The following is a 13,202-nucleotide window of genomic DNA, read 5'->3' on the forward strand; positions in this document are numbered from 1 at the left end:
CATCGGTCTTGTTTACTTTTTCCACTATGTCGCATATGATGGTACCTTTTTGTTGTCATTTATTATTACCTATGTTTTGAAATATGACAATAGTGAAGTAATTCGTGTTTGACGTTATGATAATTGAAGATTCGCGTGCCGCATCATGTGCTTATAAAGGCGCGTATTGAGTTTTCTTTACGGATTCTTGTTGCCAAATGACTAAAATTGAATTATAAAGTTATTTTTTTTCTTTTTTTGTGGCCAGGCAGATGACTACCAATAGCCCTACCACTTACCAAAGAATTCTGCAAGCAACGAGAGAAGGAGATCTTGAAAACTTGAGGTCTCTTATTACTGCTGCAGGAACCACTCTTCACTGGGCCGATTGCAAGTACAAGAAGTCTGGTGACACCCCGCTTCATGTGGCCGCTAGAGAGGGGCATTTGCACGTGTTGAGGTATCCATGGAATTATACTCACCCTTTGAATTGAAAATACTTTCACTTGAGAGGGACCGCGGTCAAAAGGGTTTTTGCTACAGTTGTATTACATATAATTCCTGCTTGACACGCATTAATGAACGTAAATAGTATTCCGCTGAAATTCATTGTGGGTAGCTCTCCTGAACAGTTGAAGAGTTTCACCCATTTTTATGATAATGTGTTAACAAATTTTATGTAATTTAAAAATAGCTCACTTCAAATTTGGCAAAAAGAACTTATACCTTACCTGTTTTCATTAATATCTGATCTCCTGTTTTGAAGTTCTATCCCTTACATATTTAGTGAATTTGAATTTTTGTGTTTGATTTTGGTAGTGCACTAGTGGTGCCATAAATCACAACATGCTGCTGTGTCACCTTCTTGGAATATGATATGGCATGTGTTCATATTCTACAATGCAATATCTATGTTGTGTTCGCATTACTAGAGTTAATTTTTTTAATGTATTTCCCTGTATTTATAGGGTAGATGTATCATTTTAGCTAATTGATGCTCAAGTGAAATTATTTTGGGAGTTGTGTAGACACTCAAAAGCCATTTTCTTTATCTTAACTTGGTCTTTCTAGGTTCACAATGGTGTTTTTTTGTCAAATTTAAAATGAGTTAATTTTAGTTAACATAAAATTTGTTAGCATAGGCATTATTTCGGAAATGGACTCCAGTAGTGGACATAGAAATGGAGTTACAGCACCTGTCTACCATAAAAGAAAAACAACACCCGTCAAAATGAGTGGTTAAGAGTTCCTTTTTTATTTGTTATGGCAGCACCAGTTTTTTCAGGAAATACTACACGGAATTAGGTCAGGCCATTTTGATGTTTTAATTAACACATTTGTGCATTTAACAATCCTTATTACATTTTGATAGGGAATTAGCAGGATACTTGCCATACCTAGTGGCATGTGGTGGGGCAGGGAAGCAGGAGCGACATGACCGCTGTTTATTTTAAATTTTTTTTTGTAAAATGATGCGTAAATAAATACTCCGTTGAATTAATAAGTAGAAAAGGTTATATTTAATGAAAATATCAATTTAAGCACAAACGAAGAAATATTTGAAGTTATTACTACACATCGAATAACCGGTAATGGTCCTTCTAGGTAGCCATGCAACCCTGGTTCTTCTATTGTTAAACCTCTTCCCCTCCTTGCTGCCAGTCATTCGCTAGGTTGGGACAAGTCAGGAAAGTCAGGAAATAGTCAGGAAAAAAAGTTTTGGTCAGGAAAATCAGGAAATCGTCAGGATGAGCGCCCGAAGAGTCAGGATGGATCGGATTGTGTGCCTTTTGCTGTGCCGCCGGCCACCGCACGCCGCACTGGCGGCAAGCGACAGCCGCAAGATGAGCCGAGAACGCCCGCGCCGCGCTGTCTCACCGCCTCCCTTCCCCTCGTGCTAACCCGTGCCGAACTGGGCTGCCGCCTTCACCGCCGAAGCAAGGAGTGCTGGCGTCGCTCTGCCTGCCGCTGCATGGCAAGGTTCTCGCATGTGTTCTAGCAATTCACCGCTTTACACGACGCAATTTTGATTGCGCCTTCGCACGTACGTCAGACTGCGCAATTCCGTGTACCGTGTAAAACGGCCTTTAGACACTCTTAACCCTCTCATGCATGCATGCATGCATGAAATCCTTTGGAGTAATCAAAAAATAAAATAAACATGTGACGAGTGCAAAAAGTGAAAAGGGTTGAAATTTTACATCGCTTGCTGCAGCGGTTCCAATTAGGCAAACGTTTAGCAAATAATTTAGACTATTGAAAAGGAACCAACTTCAATATTGAGCTCAGAGAGAATTCAGAAGAGTCAAAGCATTTTTAGAAAATTTCTAGAAAACATTCAGCAATGTGAGTCACTTAAAAATAACGATCATTGATTATAAAATAAATTTTGAAATTACCGATTGCTAATTCAGATGCACTATAATTGAATTCATATGCCTACTTTTAAAGCTCCTCTCGATCACCCGTCAGGTATGCTATCAGCTAAATAAAACTAAAACACATATATGCATATGCTTTTCACTAAGGATGACCATGTCATTGCAAAACGCTATTTTCTCACCATGCGTCTTGTCGTTCATTATCATGCTCTGGAAAAATTAGTTGATAATTGAGAATAGAGAAAAGTATAAGGTCTGAACGCAATGAAGATTACCAATAAATCTGGAGCAAAGTATCAATACCTGAATTAATGACTTTTGATCGGATAACCAGGCTAAAATCTCAAAAGTAAAAAGAATCCTTCACTTGGAAGAGGTTCTGATTCAATACAGTTGCAAGTACATATGACGTGAAAAGAAAAAAAATTGAAACGGTTTATCCTAATTTACCTTAGAAGTTTAGCAAGACTACCAATTTATAGCTTGTTCGAGTGAAGGAATAATTACCATAAAAAATATAGGTTTCTATCATGCGATTTACGATCTTTCCCGTGATGCCTGAGAAATATTTTTAATGCGCTAAAATATTTTTGAACTTCAATTATCACATGTTATGGGTTATTCTGCTCAGCCATTGCCTGGAAAATTGCTCTGTATTATTTAATGGCGTACAAAATAATAAAATTACAACTAGTTTTTAGTCTCACGTCTAGAAATGAGGTTGAATGATTTCTTACAATGGGGATACAGTGGAGGTCATGCCTTTCGGGTTGATGATGTAAAAACATAATTGTCTTTGCACGAATAAGTATGTTAGGTAATTTATCTCAAAAGTGGAAAAAAATCTAGCTTATCACATGTGATAGGAGCATCGCAAATCTTGTACATCACTTCTTTGGTATATATACATATTAATTTTGACCGATTCACTTTCAGCGATATTTTTTTAACGTGTGAGGGGTATTAAGAGGTTGTTGGTGCCGATTTGTATATCCATGAAATAAAAGGATTCCTAAATTCAAGTGCCCACGTGTAGTATGAGACGTTTCGTCCAGCTTTCTTCGTTTCTGACAGTTTGAGCACGTCGCCACTGTATAGCGGGAGGCCGGCATACACGGCAGTGTAACGCGCTCTTCTTCCACAAAAAGTCATTTTATCATTTGTGGACTACTGAGACCATTAACGGAGAAAGCGCAGGAAATATTGACTACATTGTGTTGAACGCATGGCGACGCAGCGTCTCAGGAACCTTAAATGAATTCTGTACTACCATACGACAATGCAATAGCAAAGTTGCATTGGGTCGTCTGTGACATAGTAGCGGCTTGGTAGGCTCATGCGCAGAAGCGAGTGAGGCAACCTTAGGCTCTAAACCTTGGCTCCACGGTCGCTCCTTTTCCGCGCCTTTCCCCCCACACCCCCCGCCATCCCACGCGCTCCCCGGGTCTACGCCCGCGGCGGGTCAACAATAACAGTGCGACGGTGACGAGTCCGGACGAGTCGGTGTGCCTGGAGAGCAGCGGAGGTTGCGTTTTCTTCATTGAAGGTAGGCTGTCACGAATATTAGCAAACTCACTGTCGTGTTATTTTATCCACTCCATTCGACTATTCATTGAAACTTAATGGTGCTGTAGTTCAAAATGAGATTGTATTATTTTCAGACCCGAATGCTGAGGCCCATTTCGTCTCTAGTCATGGTCGGGGGAAAGCAGACGTATTGGAACGAGGATTGGTCAAAGGAGCTTCATTTCAGCTGCTTCTCACCAAAGACTTCGACTGCATTAAAGCATGGATTGCCAGAAGGAAAACCAACATCTTTCTACTGCTCGGTGTGCTGCAAGACGAATCAACTCGGCAACATGGGTCGCGGTGCCCTGACTAAACACCTGTCATCAACCCACCACAATACTGCCGTCGAGAACAAGAAGAGCTGTTACGGGATCAAGATATTTTGTTTGCCTTCCGCTAAGAAGGTAAGTGATGGTGAGTTATTTGTAAAATCTTCGGGGTTTTCTGGTTCTCTACCCCAGCCTGATTTTTGTAGGTGACTACAGCAACTCCCTCTACCTCTACATCCGCGTCGGTGAACCCCACGGCGGCGGCACCTGGTTCCTCAGCATCGGGTGGGACTGCAGAAGACCCTCGGGACGATCCCGATGACCCCACACCAGCTTCACCTGCCTGCACATGTTCATGCCCATGTGCGCGATGTACCAACGAAGTTATCGCCGTCCCGAAGACTGCTGGTTTGCAAGGTCTTAACACCTGGTTAATGAAGCAAGATACTACCAAAGCTGAGATTTTGTGGTGTATCTATTGTGTAACGAGCCATACTTCTTTGTCTTCTGGGGGCAAGGCAGTGCAGTTATTTCCCACAATGTTCCCAGATAGTATGATTGCTGCAAAAATGGAATTGGGTCGGAACAAAATCGCCTATTCACTTGTACATGGTTTAGCCCCACATTTCCATGATGTTATCACATCTAAGTTAACCAAACTGGATTTTGTGGTAGTTTTATTTGACGAGAGTCTCAATAAGTGTAGCCAGAAGACTCAAATGGATCTTGCCATTAAATTTTGGTGTGATGATCAAAATGAAACGGTGACGAAATATTATGATTCAGTGTTCCTGGGTCGCTCAAGGGCGACTGATCTCATATCGGCATACTGCACAGCAATTCCTAGAAGTGTGCAGTCTCATGTGCTTATGGTTGGCATGGATGGCCCGAATGTTAATGTCAAGTTCCTGAAAGATCTCCAGATTTATATGAAAACAGAGTTTGGTGAGGATGAGCCACTGCTGCTGCTCATGGGGTCCTGTGGTTTGCACGTAGTTCATAATTCCTTCAAAGAGGGGGTTAGTAAGTGTGGCTGGAATATTGTCATGTTTCTCAGGGCCTTATACAATATATTTAAGAATGTGCCTGCCCGTCGCAGTAAGTATACAGAGTGGACAGGCTCTACTACTTTCCCAAATAAGTATTGTGCAGTGAGGTGGTTGAATAATGCACCTGGTGCCGATAATTGCATCAAAATATTGCCAAACGTAAAAACTTTTATTGAAAAAGTGAGAACTGGACCTGAAGAGGATAAAATAAAATCTGCCGGCTTCTTGTATGTTGCAAAAGCTGTTGAAGATAAGATGTTGGGGCCTAAGTTAGCCTTCTTCTCATATGTTGCAAGACTTGTTGAGCCATTCTTGACTACTTATCAAACCAATGACCCAATGGCGCCGTTCTTGCACACGGACCTGTCGAACTTAGTGTCGAACCTGCTTAGACATTTTGTCAAGAATGATTATGTAAATCGAAAGTCAGATGTATGTAAAGTTGACATTACCAATGAAGACAATCTGATTCCTGTGAAGAACTTCAATTTTAGTTTTTCTGTAAAGGACGCTCTCAAAAAAGTACAAGTATCTACTCCAGAAATGCTGAAGTTCAAGGAGGAGTGTGTGCTCCTGCTGAAGGCTATGGTTAGTAAAATTCTTGAAAAGGCTCCCTTGAATTACAAACTCTGCAGAGCCATAACTTTTTGTGACCCAGAACTGATTTCACATTCCAAAACTGCCGTTTCTACTCGACTGAACGGCTTCTTGGAACAACTGCACAGCCGCAATTGGCTTCCTGCAAGTGAGTGCGACACTATTTTGTCTGACTTTAAGGTGCTCTGTGACAAACAAGTATTTGCTAACGCCTGTCAAGAATATGATCGTCAGAGGCAGAGACTAGATCATTTCTGGAGAGGTATCTGGGATCGTTATAAGTGCTCAGATGGTTTAGTGAAAGTGATTAAAATGGCTCTGATCATAAGCCATGGCCAAGATTTCATCGAGCGTGGCTTCTCCATCAATAAGGAGATAATAGTAGAGAACCAATTAGATATGTCTTTGGTGGCTCAGCGCCAAGTGTACGACTCAGTCAACGCTGCTGGTGGCGTAGAAAACATAAAAATATCTGCTGAAATGATCAACAGATTTCGGCACGCGCGCTCCGAGTATGAAGAAGCAAAGAAGCAGCGCCGATCTGAGGACGCTGAGGTCGAAAAAAAAAGGACCCATGAGAAGATGATTGGAACTGAAGTTAAGGAGCTTCAAGCCAAAAAGATGAAAGTGTTAGCATCAAGCCAGAAGGAGGCTGATGCCATTGATGAAGAAATAAAAAAGTTGACTGGTACTTTCTAACTTAACAATGGAGTTTCTAACTTAGACAATTTGTGAAGTGCACTTTAAATTAATAGTGATTTTTTTGTTCACCAAGTTTTTTTTACTGTTTTGACTAATGATTAAGTCACAGTGATTGCTAGTCCAAAGTGGCCATATTTTGTTTGGAAAGTCAATATGAAAGAACTATGATAATTTGTGAAGTGTACTTAAAATGAGGAAATAGTGATTTTTTTGTTCACCTTGTTTTTTTTACTGTTTTGACTAATGATTAAGTCACAGTGATTGCTAGTCCACAGTGGCCATTTTTTGTTTGGAAAGTCACTATGAAAGAACTATTATTATGTGTGAAGTGTACTTAAAATAAGTAAATTGTGATTGTTTTGTTCACCTTGTTTTTTACGGTTTTGACTAATGATTAAGTCACAATGATTGCTAGTCCACGGTGGCCATATTTTGTTTGGAAAGTCACTATGAAAGAACTATGATAATTTGTGAAGTGTACTTAAAATAAGGAAATAGTGATTTTTTTGTTCACCTTGTTTTTTTTTTACTGTTTTGACTAATGATTAAGTCACAGTGATTGCTAGTCCACAGTGGCCATTTTTTGTTTGGAAAGTCACTATGAAAGAACTATTATTATGTGTGAAGTGTACTTAAAATAAGTAAATTGTGATTGTTTTGTTCACCTTGTTTTTTTTACTGTTTTGACTAATGATTAAGTCACAATGATTGCTAGTCCACAGTGGCCATATTTTGTTTGGAAAGTACCAAAGTACCTAACGTGTAGTACTGTACAGTAGTAACATTTCTTGTAAGTTTTTCTGATATTACAATTAAAAAATACTGAAGTGTTGCATATTTTGAGCTATTTCCTTGTATATGACCTCTTATGACATCTTTCTTCATGCGTTAAAACTTATGGCGAACGCTAGAAAAAGTCAGGATATATCAAGATTTTGGTCAGGAAAAAGTCAGGAAAAGTCAGGATGGGAGGAAATTGAGATCTTGTCCCAACCTAGATTCGTTTAGCTTTTGCTATTGCGGCACAGAAAATGACTTAAAGTGTGAGACTTATTATTTAAGAACAGACATGACAATTTTCATGGATTGGACATGAAAATTTTGCTTATTTTAAGCTGCATTTGTTGTGTAGCCCAAGATACTCAAGGTAAACAAGTTTGAAGTTGTGTAGGAGATGCACTACTACATTCTAATTCCGGGTGTACTGCTGCGTGCTGAATATTAAACTCAACGTTTTGTTCCTCCTGCTGGGAACATTGTCAGCCGTTGCATCTTGGGAAAAGCAAACGTTGAAACCAGGTTTGGCACGTTGATGAAAATCAAAGAACTTCATCCATCCATCATAGATGCTGTTCCTGCGTTACAGATGGAAGGGATATACAAGATTCCAAGTTCATGTGGTCAGTTCAAGTAATTATATTGGACAGACCAAACGGAAGATAGAGACCAGGCTGAAAGAGCATAAAAAGACGCAGAAGGCTAGACAATTGGAGACTTCAGCTATTGCTGATCATTTTTTGTCAGGGCCAGGGCCTAAGATCCTCCTGGATAAGGCCAAAGCCATTGCAAGAACATCTGCTTATAACCTACGGCTAATTAGAGAGGCAATTGAAATTTCTGAACAGGCTTTAGATTTTAATAGGGATGATGGGAATAATTTGAGCCATGTGTGGAAAAGATACCTTTCACAAAAAATTGAATAACAATTTTCCTATACTCATCTCCCATTTTTGTGGTTGATATTTTAAAGAAATGGGGTTTTTTAATTTATATTTTTTTATATTTTTAAACCCATGGTGACAATTGACCAGTTTTCGAACGGTACGAGATAAACATATTTACATCTTCAGTCTCCTGATGATGTTCCCAACAGGAGGAACGAAACATTGAGTTTAATATTCAGCACACAGCAGTACATACTCCAGAAAATGGAATGTAGTAGTGCATCTAATCACTGCGAAAAGCTTAAAACCAAAATTGTGTAGGAGATGTTTTTAGAATCATGATTTTTGGTATATGCTGTTGAGTAAGAATTTCGACCTCGACTGGTCCATCAAAGGAAGTACAGGGAATAGGCGAGGGCATACCCAGGATCATAACTGGGGGGGGGGGCAAGCCAAGTTGTGACATTTGATAAAATAGTTTTATTTTAGTTACATGTCTTATACTAATACATCTCATTTTCCATTTAAAGAAAATTTGTTGAATACTTTCATTTCAATTCAGTACTGTTTTTGCTTAATGACTTTTGTGATTTTTGCTTCTGGGGCGGGGGAAGCTACCCCCTGCCCCTTGCTGGGTATGCCCATTGGAACACGGTTGAAACATTTGGCACTGTTAAGACCATGCTTTTATGATATCGATTAACAAATTTTACACACTCTACATCTTGCGGTCAACAGCCCGTAGCAAAGCCGCTTGCTCTCCCAAGTCCACTTTTGGCATCCCCACGTGATTGGCACTCACCTCTCCCATTCACTGTCATTGCCGTGGCGTGAGGCTCGTAGACCGCTAATGTTTCTGTGGCTATGGGTAGGAAAGGAGCGACCGGAAACCGAAGGAATGTGTAGGTAAAGTGCCAGTAGAGGAAAAACGGAGAGAGCGTGGGATGCTTAGGTAGTTGCTTTGGAACAAGACAAGGTAGCATCCGGCCTCTTACAGTGACCATAAATTATTTTTAGAGCAATTTTTATTCAATTATTGACATGTAATGAAAATATCCCGTTTGACTTTTTTGCCATATTTTTCATTATGGAAATATTAGTTGAAATTTTGAATGGTGAAAAAATCTCATTCAATTTTTTTCATCATTTTGCAAACAATCTGTGTTGAATTATAATAATTATTTTTTCATCTGTTTGCCTGTGCCTTCAAAGCACTGGCCTCATATCTGCTTTATTCAGCTGAAATAATCCTTTCATAAGTTTAAGTTTTCGAGCATTCTTCCAACTATATTTTCTTGTACATAGACTTCTAGAGCTGACAATCCTCTCTAATGGTGTATCAGGCCCGTATTCTTAGACGACCCTGTTGGGCCAACCGACCCTGGATACGTCATCAGCCCCTACATAAACCGATCTCGCCCTACATACGCCACATCAAGCCCTACATATGGCCGTTTTTGGAACTAAACGGGCCCTACTTGATGTAGGGTGACCGAACCAACCCTACACCCTACAAAAACATGGCGGCCAAATACCGTCTGCTGATCACTTCGATTAAAGAATCTACGTTGTAATGCATATTAAGGGAGACGAGCTTGCACAAACCATTTTAAAATGTATAGTAACACGGAGGAAAAGTAATGATACTACCACTTTATAGCCACCACGTTAAATAAATTATAAAATTGACTGAACTAATAAGAACCATATAGCGGTATACAAGCTCCTTGTTTCTACGAATATATAATATTTTTCACGTTTGGCACTTGGTATACTTTTGGGAAACCAATACTGCATTAAAATACGTTTACGAATAAACGTATTTTCATACCACTAATTGTCACATAATAAACTTAACTACGGAAGGTAAAAGCGAATGACGAACCTTGATGATGCAACGTAAGTTCCCACGTCAATGATCATCTTTGCTCCGTACTTATTGCTATCTTGTACAGACCGCTTTTGAAGTAATTTGAAGACAATAAGGTTCTACTTTTGGCTCGATATGAGTGTATTTGTAGCGATAATTAAGGTACCGACACGACCTGGCGGACAACACCAATTGTTTATTTACCTTGAACCGTTGCCCTAACAATACGCCCGAAAATTATCGGACGTATTTTCTTAGTTTCATAGTTAGTTCCCAACACGCCACCGGAGTGGAAAATTGGCGCTGCGCCATCATCTACGTCATCTCAGAGAACTTGGCGACGGAATCACCCCCCACCACTTATGTAGGGTCGACTGAGAAACGCATATAGGGGCCTTTTGTTATGTAGGGACGGATATGTAGGGTCGACTAAGAATACGGCCCTCAGTCTACTCAAAACATAGAGTTTAATGTTTGAACCCTTACCCTGAAAAGACCTCTAAAGTGAGTGGTGCATACAACGTTATCAATGGCATTGATGACGATGCAAAAGTCTTTGATTGAATCGTTGGCAGAGAGATAGATAAAGTGCCTTACCTGGACAGACACCTGAGAAGAATTTAATTCGATCATTATTTAGTTTTTTCTTTCTCCCTTCCGCGTTTTTATTTATTTCCGTTTATGGTGCACCTATTTCTAGTGCTGAAACTAAAAAATCTTTTTTGTATATCAGTGTTACATGGCATCATTTTTAATATGGTGAAGAATGAAACCTGAAAACTAAAGAAGGGCAAGATATTGAGGTATAATATTCTTAGAGTTCACAAAAGTGCACCAACATAGCAAAATTTTAAAACCGCACGGTATTTAGAAAATAATCAACCCAAAACAATGTATTTCTGGCATCATTTAAGTTTCTTGATCATGTTTATTTTGGGTTAACAAAAAAAAAACAAAAAAGAAGCTCATAATTTCAGATATACGTCAGGTTTTGGCTCAATATTTTAAAATATTGCTAATTTTTTAATCCCATGAACATAAAATAATTGATTTAAAACAGTTGGCGTTTGGTTTAGTTTTCCCTTATACACAAGTCGTGCTTCCTAACTTGGCTAAAATGAGTAGGGTCAATTACGAAATTGGCAAGGCAGGTAGCCCAGCCGTATCTTTGCGTGAGCAGAGTTGGAGAGCTTGCTAATCTGCCAAGTCTCACGGGAGCAAGGACAGACTAAAAATATGTCGAGAAATGACAAAACATGTGTCGTAGCCAATATAATGAATGTGGATAACAAAGGTTTCCTCTTCATTTCTCCAATAATGAAAAACTCTTCTCTAGCCTCTGTCCAGTTAGAAACACCCCCGTTTCCGCTAGAGATGAACCATGCACTTCTCCACAGTCGGAGTCCAAGTGGGTGGGGTAAATAAGAGTGGGATGGGTGCTGCCTGGTTGAGGAAGTTAGAGCAGGATAAAGAGAGGTGCAGTGGGAGGAAGGAAGAGGGGTGGTTAAAGGGCCTTCAGCCTTCTCTGTGACTACGTTTGGGGGCCATGTTGTTTTACGACTCAAGCTCCGTCACCGGAGAGGAGAAATGGGGAGAAATGCCAGTGGAGGGGGGTTTGGGATGCTTAAGTTGACCATGGACTCATTCTAAGGTAGGGTTTGAGGGTCTAGTCCAGTGATGGGGGTAATGGCCAGGCGAGTAAGGTCCCAAATCAGAGGGACGGGATTACCAGAGTAACTGCTCTCCAAAAAGGAGCTCAGTACAGAGAGGTTTAAAATATTCTTATGCTACTCGTAGCTCAGTAAATGTTTTGTATGTAAGTCCCAGCAGGACTGGGTTAAATTCTGATTAAAGGTGAAAGGGTTAAACTCTCCCCAAGCCTCCCTTACCTCCTTTGCGTTCATGTTGAACAGTTGAGGAAAGAGTGTAGAGCCCAGCCTCACTCCTCAGCCAATGCTTACCCACCATGATTCTCCAAGGTATATTTTGCAAGCCGAGCTGTATTCAGATTTCAAATGAGTCTCCTATCCTTGCGATATACACCTTTAAGAATGTGCATTAGCTTTGCAGAGTTCATTTCATCAAATACTCATTCAAAATGCAAGCGTACATGTCCTAGCTTCTACGTTTCTATCTACTAGGGTCCTCTTCACTTCTATTGCATCTGGGTTTGACATATGAGCAAGTAAGGTTTGGCATATTAGTACATGTTTCAATGGAATGTATCACATATATAACTTTAAAAAGTTAAAATACATAGTGTGTCATTCAGCCATCATTACCTCATTATTTTGTATCAAATTTATGTCACAAATAGGGCTTCGAAGCATATGTTTCCTCTAAATACCTTTTGGGCTTTCAAACCCATTCATAATATAATCAATTTTTTCAGGCATTACTTGGTGGAATTGCTTTATATTAAATGTAATAACATTGTAAATTTCACATGTTTAATTCCACACTAATGGTTTCATCACAGTTTATCATCATCTGCATGATGTCGCATCTCAAGGAAACTGGTTGTGTGAAGTAAAATATGTGAAATTAACAATTTGTAAAATTTAATAACAAGCTGTGCATTGTTAAGCATGTTGTAGAATGTCTTTGCCTTAAGTTCCCTCGATGAACTCAACTCCACATTGGAAGACTTGCCTCATGGTTTCAGCTTTAGAGTGGTGTGAGTGAATAGTATGTCTCTCCTCTCTGGCATTGAGGTGTAAATCTTGGCAAATCCATTCCAAGGTATAGAGTGGAATGATTTCATTAGCAGGCATTCTGCTGTGCTTCATTTTCGTGGTTATTTTGAGGTTCATAAACTCTAATGTGAAGCAACATGTCCTGACTGACTGACTGATATACTCAATCATCAGAACACAGTCCAAATTACTGAGGATACAGCCTGGCTATTTTCCGTGTCGTTTATAGGTGTGCTAAGATTTTTATGGGAAGTAATTTTTGGGGTAGTTGTCACCCCATAAATGTTAAATTTTTGACTCCAATAAGAATAAAATGAAATTATTTGCAGACCTTAATTATTTTGCTCTTTAAAATTAGTTCCACTAATAATGACAAAAAATTTGTATGACTGGGTGGGGAAAGGAATGCTGTTGTTAATTCTTTCA

General features: G+C 39.6%; 2 protein-coding genes across 3 annotated transcripts in view; both read left to right on the forward strand.

Moving 5' to 3' along the window:
- The window catches only part of LOC124170669 (ankyrin repeat domain-containing protein 16-like), a 39,928-nt gene that overhangs the window by 5,113 nt on the left and 21,613 nt on the right, over positions 1-13,202 (forward strand). Inside the window, exon 2 of the mRNA XM_046549549.1 lies at positions 248-439. Within this exon, the coding sequence (XP_046405505.1) occupies positions 248-439 (192 nt within the window). The remainder of the gene's footprint in view (positions 1-247; positions 440-13,202) is intronic.
- Positions 2,612-6,589, forward strand: LOC124170668. 2 transcript variants are annotated; one of them, XM_046549548.1, is made up of 3 exons: positions 2,612-3,906; positions 4,022-4,333; positions 4,405-6,589. In XM_046549548.1, the coding sequence occupies exons 2-3, from the start codon at positions 4,028-4,030 to the stop codon at positions 6,541-6,543; spliced, it is 2,445 nt and encodes an 814-aa protein (XP_046405504.1). In that variant the 5' UTR covers positions 2,612-3,906; positions 4,022-4,027; the 3' UTR covers positions 6,544-6,589. The 2 variants fall into 2 exon arrangements, with proteins under 2 accessions (XP_046405504.1, XP_046405503.1); XM_046549547.1 differs by having other exon boundaries at positions 2,612-4,333.

This window comes from Ischnura elegans, chromosome X (assembly GCF_921293095.1).
Source record: "Ischnura elegans chromosome X, ioIscEleg1.1, whole genome shotgun sequence".
Classification (NCBI taxonomy): Eukaryota; Metazoa; Arthropoda; class Insecta; order Odonata; family Coenagrionidae; genus Ischnura; species Ischnura elegans.